Genomic DNA, 14,608 nt, shown 5'->3' on the forward strand with positions numbered 1-14,608 from the left:
AGAATGAATCCCTTCCCATGAAGTAGGCTTCAAATCTAATCTTTAGTGTGGCTGGTTACCCCATAAACAGTCTTGCCACTATTGCCCTAGTGGGTATATCTCACCTGGCACGGGACACTGGATTTGTGGCATGCAAGCGCCAGCACTGTGTAAAACACAGACAAATGACAGTTTAGGAGCCTATTTATCCCAGATAGGTCACCCACAACAGATCAAAGAAATGATTCCACAGATATCGAGTTTATGAACTAATAGGCTACTTATAGAAACATATAGAGCAATGAAGAGTTACTGTAAAACCACGGGTGACTCAAAAGCCTCTGAATTGCCAAAAATTCAGGAAAGCTATGTGTCCAGAACTCCCTACATGGTGTGCAAGTAGCTCATCTGGTTGAAGAGTTTCTTAATCCCAGTAATTGTCATTTATATGACATTGGGAGAGGCTATGAATATTATATCTTTCATCAGCTTCTTGAGTATTGTATGTTTCAGTCACTTTCTGTGCCTTGTTTGATTTGTTCAATTCCTGACTCTTGTAAGCCTCCCACCTCCCTCCAGGAAGTAATGTTTCCATATGGAGAAAACTGCTACATAACATTCTGTCCCTTCCTCTAGTTCAGCAGTCCTCAACCTGTGGGTCATAACCCCTTTGGGGGTTGCCCATCAGATGTCCTGCATATCAGATATTTATATACAATTCATAACAGTAGCAAAATAACAGTTATGAAGTAGAAATAATATAATTTTATGGTTGGGAGTCACTACAACATGAGAAACTGTACTAAAGGGTCACAGCATTATGAAGGTTAAGAACAACTGCTCTGTCTTTTAGGCTCTTTCTGTTCCATCTTCTGGACTGTTTCCTGTGCTTGGAAGGGAGTGATATACATGTCTGATCATTTTAATCCATCTATGACTAAATATACGCCACTACTACCACAGTGATTGCCACTAATTTTTAAGAACAGTCTTTCAGTATACTACCCACTGAAAAAAGAAGTCCCCCCCACCAGGACCGTTAGCTGTAGTAATCTATGAACCTAAATATAAATATTTGGGAGACTATTTGACAGGATTATCACACCTATTTATCAAATAATAGCAATGACCTTCCAAACCACTGACTTTTAGCTTTTCCTTCCAATCAGAAAGCAACATATTAGACCATAATAGTCTTGTCACTATTGTACCAGCAAGCACATCGTATCAGGCAAGCTGCTGCTGTAATAAACAGTGTCTAAAACTGAATAGGACTGTTGGTAATAATTCTCCCTTAGTAACCTGCATAGTGCTTCCTGGCACTAAAGAATGTGGTGATATTGTGTTCCCCAAAATATTGTGTACCCTAATAAATTTACCTGGGGTCAGAGAACAGACAGCCACTAGATACAAAGGCTAGAAAATGGTGGCACTCACACCATTAATCCTAGCATTCCAGAGATAGAAATCCCTCTGGATCTCTGTGAGTTCAAGGCCACATTGGAAACAGCCAAGCATGGTGACACACGCCTTTAATCCCAGAAAGCCAGCCTTTAATCCCAGAGAGTGGTGGTAGAAAGCAGAAAGATATATAAGGCGAGAGGATGAGAAACTAGAAGCATTTTGGCCTGGTTAAGCATTTGGCTGGTTAAGCTTTCAGGATTTGGAGCAACACAGTTCAGCTGAGATTCATTCCAGATGAGGACTCAGAGGCTTCCAAGCTGAGGAAACAGGACCAGCTGAGGAATTGGCAAGGTGAGATAGCTGTGGCTTGTTTTGTCTCTCTGATCTTCCAGTGTTCACCCCAATACCTGGCTCAGGTTTGATTTTATTAGTAAGAACCTTTAAGATTCATGCTACAAAAGAAAGCCAGTAAATAGGTGAGAGCTTCCAGTTTGGTCTCAACCTGATCTCTCTATGTCCTGTAGCAAAAGCATGCAGTGTCTTTAACAACATGAACTTGCCACCTGGTTGTAACCTGTAACCAATGGTGGTAGTGACAGCCTTTATGGTTTGTAGAGCCTTAGGAGCCTCCCTGGTCAACAATTAATAGAATAGTAGTAACCTGGCCATGGTGTAGGATTTTCATCCAACCTCTGGTTCTTGAGAGTCCATTTCTGCCTTCAATGACATCTTTGCTCAAACTCTGTTTTACTGTTTATCTTGACACTTTTCTAAGTCACTAAGAAATATCAAAGGTTATAATTATATAAATAAACATTTAAAAGAGGATGGGTATATTCTATAAGGGTCTACTGTCATCTATTCCAATTGTCACATCATCTTGGCTAATGAGATACAAAAAAAGAAACATTAGAAAAGAGTCTCACTGGGGAAACAAACTACTCTTAAGGGTAGGCTGCATGCTCAACAGTATATGGACAACAGAAAATGAACTCAATGGCATTTTTGAGGGTCCTTGTCTCATGTTGTGTCGGGACTCTTCCTATTTAAATGTTTTATCATATTTTTTTAATTTAATTTTTTTCTTCCCTCTTTTTTACCCTATGGGTCCTTTGTGTATATATTGTGGCTTCCAGTTTAGTGTTTTTCTGGGATTCCTGAGTGTGTGAATGAGTAGGTATCTGTGTTTCTTATGCCTTCTCTTGGGCTCTTTTTCTTCTGTTTGCTTGTTTTACCCAATCCTAATGTGTTGGGTTTTATCTGATTATATTACATTTTATTATTATTCCATAGAAGCCTGTTTGTTTTCTAATGAAGGACAGAAAGGGGGTGGATTCAGATGGAATAAGAGGTGGGGATGAGCTGGGAGGAATAGAGGGAGGAGAAATCATAATCAGAATACATTATGAGAGAAAAAATATTTTCAAAAAAAGGAAAAAATAAATTGGAAAAACAAATAAACAAAAATTGTATATATGAAAAAATAACAAATGTGCTAACCATAAAAAAATCCAATATAATACACAACTAGATAATACGCAGAAAGTGGGGGATTTTGGAACACTCAGCCCTGAATGGCATGTCTTCATCAAACCCCTACCATCAGGGCTTTGAGAACTACGTAGAAGACGAGGTAGAAAGATTGTAGGAGCCAGAGGGGTTGGATAACTCCAAGAAAGCAAGTGTCTTCCAGAGACCTCAGGATTGATGCACATATAAACCCATAGACACTGTGGCAGCATGCATGGGGCCTGTGTAAGTTCAAGCCAGACAGAGTACCAGTGCTGGGAGGAGGAAGTGGACACAAGCTACCATCCCTATCCAAGAAGGTATATCTAATTTACATCTGCTTGCACAGGAAAAATTAGTTCTCTTTAACAGCGTCTCCCTGGCTATATTAACCACACTTAAAAGTAAGTCCTACAACCAGCAGTAGACGACCAACAGAAAAAAAGAATTCAATGGTATTTGTGTAGACTTTTGGTCTCATATAGATTTGTTTGGGAAGTTTTTGTCTTTCTAGCCTTTTTCTTATATAGTATGTTTTCTGGTTTTGTAGTTTTATGGATTGTGTGTGTATGTATTTCTAATTTTTTTTCTTCTTTTTTATTATTATGGTTTGTTTGGTTGGTTTGTCTGTTTTCTAAAGAGAAAAAGAAAGGGCATGAGTTGGGTGGGTGGGTAGGCAGGAAGAATTTGGGAGGTGTTGGGGAAGAGGAGATAGTGATCAGATTATGTGGGATGAAAAGAAAATTTCCAACAAAAGAAGTTCAATATAAAACAGAAACATCTCAAAACTTGTTTCAGTTGTTTCATAAAAGAGCAATGCTGGATACAGCAACCACAGATGAAAAATACTACTCTATCTAGCCATCCATGGCCCACAGTTCTTTCGTATACACCAAGCGGCCTCCTCATCCTGGAGTGTTGCTGCAGGACTATGGTCAATCTCCCCTTCCCTGATATCCTTGGAGAACAGGAACAACTTGAGATATCCAGTGTACCTCAGGCCCAGCGAGTCATGGTCATGCTTTGGCATGCCATGCTGGTGTTCCGAAGTGGGGCTTCTCAGCACTGACAGGCTCTGGGCCCACACTGGTTCTTGTCTTAGCAATGGCCATACTTGAAAGGGCCTGGGTTGGGCGAACAATCTCCACCCTTAACATACTTTATTGCAAGAGAGATATGTACATTGCTGCATACTCAAAACCAATTTGTTAGCTCTTGGTCAAGCTTAATCTTTTTGACCTGTGACTTTTTTTTATATATCATTCATGTCTTCTGTAAACTGTTTCTCAGATCTTAAAGCCTTCCAGAACCTCAGTGGCATAGCTTTTGGTTTTCTGTCAAATTTTTCCTTAGGAACTCTGGCTTGATACAAACCTTGCCATACTTACCTTCAAGTGACATGTCTACTGCCTTTTATCATCCCCTCTTGATTGTTTTATAACTTTTGGAAATCAATTTACATGGTTGTCTAAATAATTTAGATCTACCAAAGCCTTTCCTAATTCATAAAGATCACCTCTCACCATGGAGTTTGGCAAAGTCACTAAAGCTCCATACTAGCTTTGAGGTACCTACCAAATCAATCTCTTTCTTAGCTTTCTTGTGCACACACAGTCTTATCCAGCTGAATGTACTGACATCAAACATGATCTCTCTCATGCCTCATTCTCTTGGTAATATACCTATCTTTTCTCCATTTGATATCCAGTCCTTAACATCCATTGGATTCTTAGTTGAAAATAACTAAATACCCCTAGTTACTCCTGTGAGCCAGTGCATCAGGAACTGATTTTCTTCGTTTTCCTCAGTTTCTGTGCTAAGGAGGGATGGGAAGTTTTATTACTTAGTTTCTCTACTTTCACTGAACTCAGAATAATCCATTCCACCCCCATGTGTCACAGCATCACAAACCAGGTTATGAGAGATTCATTGTTTAAAAGTCATTCTCTGCTGAGCACTGTGGTGCATGCCTTTAATCTCAGCACTTGGGAGGCAGAAACAAGCGGACCTCTGACTTTGAGGCCAGCCCAGTCTACAGAGTTCAAGAACAGCTATGACTAAAAGGAGAAACCTTGCCCCCACAATAGTAATAATAATAATAATAATAATAATAATAATAATAATAATAATAGTAATAGTAATAGTAATAGTAATAGTAATAAAAGTCATTCTTAATTCAAGCACCTCAGCTGCTGAGTGTTCCATAAGAAACAGAGTTTCTTATACTGGTCCACTATGAAAGTCTCCATCCTCATTCTGAATCACAGATTCTCCTGCCCTCTATGTTAAAATGTCTGACTTCAGAGATATCATTCATAACTTCTACCTCATTTTGTTTCTCTTCACTGTCCAATTCTTCCTAATGGTTACAGGTTACAAGTTTTTGCATTCCAGGAAATGTTCCTTAGTACAGACATAATTTAAACTCTTGTTTGTAGCCTACCAGATGTAAGAAATGGCATGCAAATAACTTTATCCCATCTTCCCTTTTGTCTTCCTTTTCCTGACAAATCAGAGGTTAATGCAGTGGAGAACATCTGCATGTCTTTCCCCCAGTGCAGAACATTCTTTCTGGAAGACAGCTGAGCCTTAGCTGCATGCCTCACTACCCACAATAAAGTCATGCAAATGACATTGCACCATTTGGTCCTTCAAATCCTCAATGTCTTTGCTAAACACTTCTACCTTCCCATTTACTTACAGTGCCTATAATGCGTCCTTTGTTGTTGGTGTTGTTTTCAAGACAGGGTTTCTCTGTGTAACCTTGGCTTTTCTAGAACTCACTCTGTAGACCAGACTGTCCTTGAACTCAAAGATCTACCTGCCTCTGCCTCCCGAGTGCTAGGATTAAGTGTATGCACCACCATCACCACCACCTGGCTTTAAATGCTTGTATTAGAATTTTTAAAACAGCTGTGTTACATTCTTTGTGAATTATTATTAATCTGTGTTGTCCTGATATTGGCATATATTTATTTTCATCTTTTCTTGTGAAATTTCAGGTTCTTCATAATCTGAATAATTTTGGATACTATCCCAGACATTTTAAACATTGTACTAAGAACTTCTGAATCGAGGCTGGAGAGATTGCACAGGGGTTAAGTGTACTTGCTGTCTTGCGGAGGACCTAGGTTTGGTTCCCTGTACTATCATCAAAAGGCTCACAACCACCTGTAAATCCAATTCCAGGGGTTTCTGACACCCTCTTCTGGCCTCCTCATGTACCTGCATGCACCTGGTGCACTTACAGACAAGAAGCTATACACATATACACATAAATAAAAATAATAATAAAGAACTTCTGAGTCTTGTTTAAATCCTACAGAGACTTTCTGATGCTATTGTTTTTAGAAGAGAAATTTACCTGCTTAGGTCTAAGCTAGAAATTTCATCACATTTCCCATATATTTTTGATCTAATATTGGTTCAATTTCCAAGCCTTTGCAGTACCATTAGGACCTGTCTTGCCTGTGCCCCACTTAATAGTTACACTATAACTGGGCATGAAGATGCTTGCTGATTCTGCTCTCAGCAGACTTGGTGCCATAATTTGGATTAGGTCAGTGGATATGCAGAACAAGTGCAAGCCCAGAAATTCACAAACACTTTCAAAGATTGCTTTCCAAGCTGTTTCCCTCTGCAGTCCTCCTCTCTGCAGTCCTCCTCTCTGCAGTCCTCCTCTCTGCAGTCCTCCTCTCTGCAGTCCTCCTCTCTGCAGTCCTCTGCAGTCCTTTTCTCTGCAGTCCTTCTCTCTGCAGTCCTCCTCTCTGCAGTCCTCCTCTCTGCAGTCCTCTGCAGTCCTCCTCTCTGCAGTCCTCCTCTCTGCAGTCCTCCTCTCTGCAGTCCTCCTCTCTGCAGTCCTCCTCTCTGCAGTCCTTCTCTCTGCAGTCCTCCTCTCTGCAGTCCTCCTCTCTGCAGTCCTCCTCTCTGCAGTCCTCCTCTCTGCAGTCCTCCTCTCTGCAGTCCTTCTCTCTGCAGTCCTTCTCTCTGCAGTCCTCCTCTCTGCAGTCTTCTCTCTGTAGTCCTCCTCTCTGCAGTCCTTCTCTCTGCAGTCCTTCTCTCTGCAGTCCTTCTCTCTGCAGTCCTCCTCTCTGCAGTCTTCTCTCTGTAGTCCTCCTCTCTGCAGTCCTCCTCTCTGCAGTCCTTCTCTCTGCAGTCCTCCTCTCTGCAGTCCTCCTCTCTGCAGTCCTTCTCTCTGCAGTCCTTCTCTCTGCAGTCCTCCTCTCTGCAGTCTTCTCTCTGTAGTCCTCCTCTCTGCAGTCCTCCTCTCTGCAGTCCTCCTCTCTGCAGTCCTCCTCTCTGCAGTCCTCCTCTCTGCAGTCCTCCTCTCTGCAGTCCTCCTCTCTGCAGTCTTCTCTCTGCAGTCTTCTCTCTGCAGTCCTCCTCTCTGCAGCCCTCCTCTCTGCAGTCCTCCTCTCTGCAGTCCTTCTCTCTGCAGTCCTCCTCTCTGCAGTCTTCTCTCTGCAGTCCTCCTCTCTGCAGTCCTCCTCTCTGCAGTCCTCCTCTCTGCAGTCCTCCTCTCTGCAGTCCTCCTCTCTGCAGTCTTCTCTCTGCAGTCTTCTCTCTGCAGTCCTCCTCTCTGCAGCCCTCCTCTCTGCAGTCCTCCTCTCTGCAGTCCTCCTCTCTGCAGTCCTCCTCTCTGCAGTCTTCTCTCTGCAGTCTTCTCTCTGCAGTCCTCCTCTCTGCAGTCCTCCTCTCTGCAGTCCTCCTCTCTGCAGTTCTCCTCTCTGCAGTCCTCCTCTCTGAAGCCTTTCTCTCTGCAGTCCTTCTCTCTGCAGTCCTCTGCAGTCCTCTGCAGTCCTCCTCTCTGCAGTCCTCCTCTCTGCAGTCCTCCTCTCTGCAGTCCTCCTCTCTGCAGTCCTCCTCTCTGCAGTCCTCCTCTCTGCAGTCCTCCTCTCTGCAGTTCTCCTCTCTGCAGTCCTTCTCTCTGCAGCCCTCCTCTCTGCAGCCCTCCTCTCTGCAGCCTTTCTCTCTGCAGTCCTTCTCTCTGCAGCCTTTCTCTTTGGTTACCCCACTTTCAGTGCACTCTTAAGTCAGAAGCCAAACAGCCAGAACACAGGTCAACAACAACAGATTCACTCCTTTGTTTGACTGAGCTGAGCCGTGAAGAAGTTTCTCTTCCTCAGTGTGGCCTCTGCCCTCCAAACTGCTGGGATTGCTCAGCAGCTAGCACAGAAGAAAGTATAGAGGAGGGAAAATGAAGGATCTCTGTATGGAGACCACAGCTCAGCTTTGATTCTCCTTGTACAGAAAGTAAGAGCAACTCTGGAGCTCAGCTCCCTTGCCTGGTGCCCACACTTAGTCTTCAGGCTCCATTGAATTGAAGTAACAGATTACCCAGACAGGAAACTTAGTAGATCTGCTACTAGTTTACAATAACTTCAAATTCTGATATTCTTTAATCTCCCCCACTGTTTACTCATAGAGTCTTCAAGCAGAGTCCCTGTCTTAAGTGCTCAGGTCTTTCTTATCACAGGCCTATGTTAAAGGGGCAAAAGGAAGTGTGTCACCTGGGTCTGTCCTAGAACCAGAATTATCATACCTAAAATTTTAGAGGCCAGTTAATAAGTGCCTCCTGTGAGCTAGAAACATGTTCCACTTTGCTTATGTAACTAACCCTTATAATCCCCACAATCTATATGTTGGAATAGTTATATATTACAATCTACATTGAACACAGAAGGAAACAGATGCTTAGAGAAGATTAAGTACTTTACCAGTGGTTACCTGACTAGAAGCAAGACTCATAAAGCCCATATGAATCATGCTATAATGTACCCAGACCACCTGCACTTAAATCAAGTACAGAATTTATTAAAGTTGAAGTTTCCTGTGCCCTACCTCAAACACACCAAAGTCAAATCTTTGAGAATGTGAATATCAGAGATTCTATGCATATTAAAGTTGAAAACCAATGCATTTCTGTACCCAGTGAAGGAAACCATCAGTCTAAATGACTATAAAGAGTATGTCAATATACTTCAAATAGAAATAGTCATAAATGTTGGCATCAATCAGCTCAAAATAGCTTACATATGCTCACTTTCCCTGCTCCTTTGCATCATGTTAAGGAACATAAAATAGAAATTGTCACAAACCAAGGTTCACTTTATATATAGCAGTATATTTCTGACCCCAAGCCTAGAATTTTTGCTCTGACTCTGGACCCTGAAAATCAGGACTTCTTGATAGGGTTCCTTCTCAAAATGTGTTAGTCAGCCAGTATATCAAATTCTACTTTCCCATCCATTCATCACTGACAGTTGCCACCTCCCTTCCTAGGAGGCAGAGCTATTGTGACTTTCCTAAAGAATCTGACTTGGGCCCACTTTTGTGAGGCTTGTTTGCATGAACCCATCCCTAACAGGTAAGTGTGAGTGAAACAGAACTAGAAATGTATTCTTTACGTATTGCTGGTAAGAAAAGAGAGCTTGTATTCAAGTAGAAATACAAAACTTCTTTAACTTGGATGAAAAGAAGTGTTGTATAAGTTTACATGTCATGGCATAATTACAACGATTGAAAATGTCGATCAAACTGCAGCACTCACTCAGCAAATCCTGCAAATGACCTAGAAAACACTGAAACCCTCCACACATTTCCTCCAAGGTCTCAGAATTTTTACAGGCACTGCTTTGATGGCTCATAGCAGGGATTATCATTCCTAACTCACATGTGGGAAAATCAAAGTCAAATATGCCATTATCTAAGGCCCTATGACAGTCTCCCTTTTGAAGCAATGTGCAAGCATATCATAACAGTAAGTCATATTTTAGTACTAAAATGTGTAGTAAATATTCTGCTTTGAAATAAAGGTCTTTTTCAAAAAGTGTTCTTATAGATACTTATGAAGAAGTTTAAACATTTCAAAGTAATCAGCAGAAATGAATCAAAAATTTAAAAAACAAAACAAAACAATGAAGAACTTGGGGAGAGAGGGAGCAGGACAGGGAGGGAGCGGGGCAGAGTCTGGGGGTGGGCCTCCAAACATATGGCACAGAAGGCAAATCTGTACTTGTTTAGAGTAGAGCTGCAGTTTCCATCTCTGCAGTTGAGTACGTAAATGACTTCACAGGCAACAGTTTCCGTATGTTTCATATTTTTAAAGCTGACCATTTGTAATAAAGGTTCTTTGATCCCAGATCAAATGTTGGAATCAATTTTCTCTACACTCCCCGAGTCACAATTATGAAAGCTTCCCCCTTCCACCTCAGCTGGGCCAGCTCTTCCTGAAGTCGGAACCATCGCCACTGGTCACTTTTTCGAGGCTACTTCCCACCCCTGCACTGTGGCTTTGAGCTCTGCTTGTTAACCTCTCACACAAAAGAGGCACCATAATAAATAATTCTTGTACATAGGAAGTTAACCACTCTAGTGAAAATGAATCCTCTGAGGAGTTCAGGGATCCTTAATAAGACAGAAAGTGTATGGTCACACAGGTGGTAAAAATCTAATCCTTTCTCAGGGAGGAAAAAGGTTTTGATAGGTGAAACCTTTGTCTGTGTGCAAAAAGCAAATAAAAATAAAAACAAATATATCTTAACTAGCTTATATTTCTTGGATTTAAACTAGTGAAAGTGAAGTGACACTTTGAAATTTTCAAAATTCTGTACTTTACTTCTAAAAAGGTCTTAAAACAGAAGATCTAAAATCGAGATAAAAGATGAAAACATTAAAAACTGTCTAGGCAAGGCTGAAAATTTAGCATATTCCTAACCTAAATTGGTCCAAGTATTTCAAGGCTTTCTCGGACCCTGCAGAGAAGAAATATTTCAAATATAACTTTAACTCCTAAAATATTTAAGCATGAATCCCACAGAAAGCTATTCATTAAACAAAGCTAACTGAAAAAGCCTTAAAATTTTTAGCAGAATATAAAGTTAATTTGCAAATACTTCAATTATATTTATGCCTAATTAAATATGATATAGAGGAAGGGGAGGGATGGGGGAGGTAGAGAGGAAAGCAGAAAAGTTCCAGGACCAAAAATCCTTCTAAAATTGAGAAAAGTATTATATGTGTGTGTGTGTTTGTGTATATATATATATATATATATATATATATATATATATATATAATCAAAGAAAAAGAGGCCATAAATTCGAGAGGGATTGAGAAGGGACACATGAGAAGGATTGGAGGAAGGAAAGGGCAATGATATAATTATATTTTTATTAAGATTTAATTTTTTTTCTTTTATTTTATTTTACAATACCATTCAGTTATACATATCAGCCATGGGTTCCCCTGTTCTCCCCCCTCCCACTCCCTCCCCTTCCCCCCAGCCCACCCTCCATTCCCACCTCCTCCAGGGTAAAGCCTCCCCTGAGGACTGAGATCAACCTGGTAGACTCAGTCCAGGCAGGTCCAGTCCCCTCCTCCCAGACTTAATTGAGAAAATTTTAAGTTAAAATTGCTCATTTCAATTAGATACTACATCAAAAAAGAACAAAACAACAACAAAAGTTCTCCAGGACCCAGGAGGTGGAAGGATACCTTCACATGCATAACTTGGTATGCACACATAGATAAGCATACAAAATGCAAAAAGGAAAGAAAGAAGGAAACCAAGAAAGGGGAGTGTTTACCAGACGTATGCCTCACCATTTGGATCAAGCGGTGTGCTTTCAGGTGTTAACACAGGAAACTGAAGTAGTTACACTGAGCAATACTGTCAGGCAAAGTTGAACTCTCCCTCAATTTGTAAAAAAATGAACAGTTGAATCTGCCATCCACCCATTCTGGTGATTATGGATTACCTTGCATACAACAGCAAACTGTTGGTTACTTCCTGCTCCAATTACAAGGTAGCCGTCCTTGGTTTTAAAAGCCTTAAAAAGATACAACAAATACATATGTAAATACATGTCTGTACAAAGGCAAGACCAGAAAATTAGCTTAAATTCCTGATAATTCTATATTGAAAGCATAATATACTTAAATGATGCTATTCATCAATTCAACAGCAACCTAGTGCACATCTTTTGTTAACTGCATCTTTTTTTTTTCATTTAAGACTTTCAAGCTGCTTCCCAGATCTTCTACTAACTTCTACAATGTTGGAAAAAAAAGTGACAAAAAATTTAAGAAAATGTCTCATAATGTGAAATTCTACTTTCATTACACTGTAGATTGATTTTTGATATTTCAAAGTTTTGTGTTTTCTTGGTTTTCATTCTCACTTGTAGAACTTTGTACAGCAAAAAGTACAACTATTTATAAACAGTAAGAAAAATAGATGGAGGAAAAAAAGGAGTGAAACTCTTGGGTGTGTCTACTTTCTCCCATAGTGCCCTCCTTTCTCTTAACTCTTGTGCTTAAAATCTATTCCAAAGTATTTTTAATAAATTCCAACTCAGCTTCAGACTTGACGCTTTCCTGCATCAAAGCCAAAGATTCAGTTTTACATGAGTCAAGACTCCTAAAGATTAAGGGCTTTTTTCGGGCTGCTGAGGGCAACAGCTTCGAGCTGTGCCTCTATCTCCCCACTGATTGAAAAGAAGCTAGAGAGATGGCTCAGGGGATAAGGGCACTGACTGCTCTTCCAGAGGCCTGGGGTTCAATTCCCAGAACCCACATGGCAGCTAACAACTGTCTATAACTCCAAAATCTGATATCCTCACATGGACATACAAGCAGGCAAGATACCAAAGCACATTAAATAAACAAAAATAAATTTTAAAAGGTGTGTGCCACAACACCCCAAGAAAGAAAGAAGGAAGGAAGGAGGGAGGGAGGGAGGGAGGGAGGGAGGGAGGGAGGGAGGGAGGGAGGGAGGGAGGGAGGGAGAAGGAGGAGGAGGAGGAGGAGGAGGAGGGAAGGAGGGAGGGAGGGAGGGAGGGAGGGAGGGAGGGAGGGAGGGAGGGAGGGAGGGAGGGAGGGAGGGAGGGAGGGAGGAAAGGGAAGAGAAAGGAAGAAGAGGGAAAATGAGGAGCTGGAGCTGCATTGCTCTTTGAGGATTTCATGTGTAAACTTCTGGATGATTTTCATTCTTTAGCAGTAAAAACCAACACATCATGATCAGTCTGTATTTCATGTGGCTTCAAATACATAAAATTGTCAACTGCTCTCTAGGGATAGGCTCAGATGGACAGAAACAGACCCTCAGATTAGGAGCTTCACCACCAAACAGCCCAGCTCTACTGGAAATCTTTTCCACCCACTTTTCCCCACATGTGACCTTAGTGTAATTGAAGAAGTCAAGCTTTACCCTCCAACTGCCCAATCAGTCAGTTCTTTCTCAACAAGCTCTTTGAATTTCCTTTCTTCCTGGGTCAGCTTTGCTCTGCAACCTCACCTGCTTTCCTTCACTAGGCACTGCTTTTGAGAAGAATGTCGTCATTCTAATCTTGCAGGTGTTACTTCTACGCTGATGGCCTCTGTACTATATTTGAGCACGTCCTTTGCTCAATCAGCTCTAGTCTCTTCTCTTCCTCAGAATTTATGTCTTCTGCCTCCACTGAAAATATCAACACAACACATGAATTTTTGTTCCTTTCCTCCACTTCTATGTGCCAGTAAAATGGAACCCACCTATACCTATGCACAACACTGCACTGCCAAGCCTTTGCCACTGTATTACCCTATCACTATATTGAATTGGTACTTTCTTGACTGCTCTGGACAATTATCTGTCACCTTCTCAGGCCCCTGCCTTATTTCCAGGTTCTGTTCATGTTCTCACCCATCTCTCTGTCTTGTTCATTGTCCATGGGCCTCCTTGCAGTATTTTCATCACCCCTTAGTACTCAGTCTTTGGTCTTTTTACTTCAGTTGATCTTATGGTAGTCACTAGGCACATATGGCTATTAAATTTATGTAGGCAAATAACATAAAGATGACATTTTATAATTCTATTCATATGAAATACCCAAAATAGATAAATCCCTGGAGATGGAAAATATAGTGGCTACCTAGGGCTGGAGAAGTTGGTAGAAGATGAGGAATAACTAATGAATTTGGATATTTTTTGGAAGATTGATGAAAATTCTCAGAATTTGGTAGTAATGATGGCTGTGTAGCTATGAAGATTCTAAAATTCACTTAGTTAAACCCTTATGAGGGCTAATCATGTGATTTTATATCAATAAAGCTGCTATTTTAAATTTTAAATTCACAATAATGAGCCACAATCCTACTAATTACTGGCCAAGCATTTCATAGCCAAACACACATGGCTGGTGGCTACTGCATTAAACAGTACATGCACAGAGCAAGAAATTATCTGTTGCATGCTACTGGCAGACTGGGAAATTGCATGTTTTTCTTTCTTATTCTTTCTGCTAGAACCAAAATCTAAAGAAAGTCAAGGTTTGTGATAAGGGGTTGACAAAGGGTAAGCAATTGATCAAATGACTAGTTCTAGGTAATAAAATAAGAGCTAAAATTTATCTTGCATTTAAAAACTACAGCAAGGTTTTATTCTGTTCAAATGCTACTAAAAAGATATCACATGAACTATTTTAAGCATTTTTCCTTGTTCACAAAGGCAAAAGCAAAGTGAGTGACAAGGATAATGTATTGGTGTTTCTCAAATGGCAGGAAGGGAGTTTGCAACAGACCTGTGGGTAAGCTACAAATGGTTTTAAGATCAGGTTTCTCAATGAACCATGGGGACCATGGCTAACTATGAAGGTATGCCAGTTCTCTACTATTTTATATTTTTTTAAGGTGAGGTGCAAATGGAAAGCAAAGTAACTATTTACTGTCAAGTATA

General features: G+C 40.8%; 1 protein-coding gene across 15 annotated transcripts in view; it reads right to left on the reverse strand.

Annotated features, from left to right (window-relative positions):
- Sugct (succinyl-CoA:glutarate-CoA transferase) overlaps window positions 1-14,608 on the reverse strand; it is a 727,080-nt gene that overhangs the window by 432,960 nt on the left and 279,512 nt on the right. For 14 of the 15 annotated variants that reach the window (XM_042278244.2, XM_006980141.4, XM_076572953.1 and 11 more), the window contains one exon: window positions 11,652-11,723. The exons of the other annotated variant lie outside the window; for it this stretch is intronic. In XM_042278244.2, the coding sequence (XP_042134178.1) occupies window positions 11,652-11,723 (72 nt within the window). The remainder of the gene's footprint in view (window positions 1-11,651; window positions 11,724-14,608) is intronic. 15 annotated transcript variants of the gene reach the window in all.

Source organism: Peromyscus maniculatus, chromosome 5, assembly GCF_049852395.1.
Source record: "Peromyscus maniculatus bairdii isolate BWxNUB_F1_BW_parent chromosome 5, HU_Pman_BW_mat_3.1, whole genome shotgun sequence".
Lineage (NCBI taxonomy): Eukaryota > Metazoa > Chordata > Mammalia > Rodentia > Cricetidae > Peromyscus > Peromyscus maniculatus.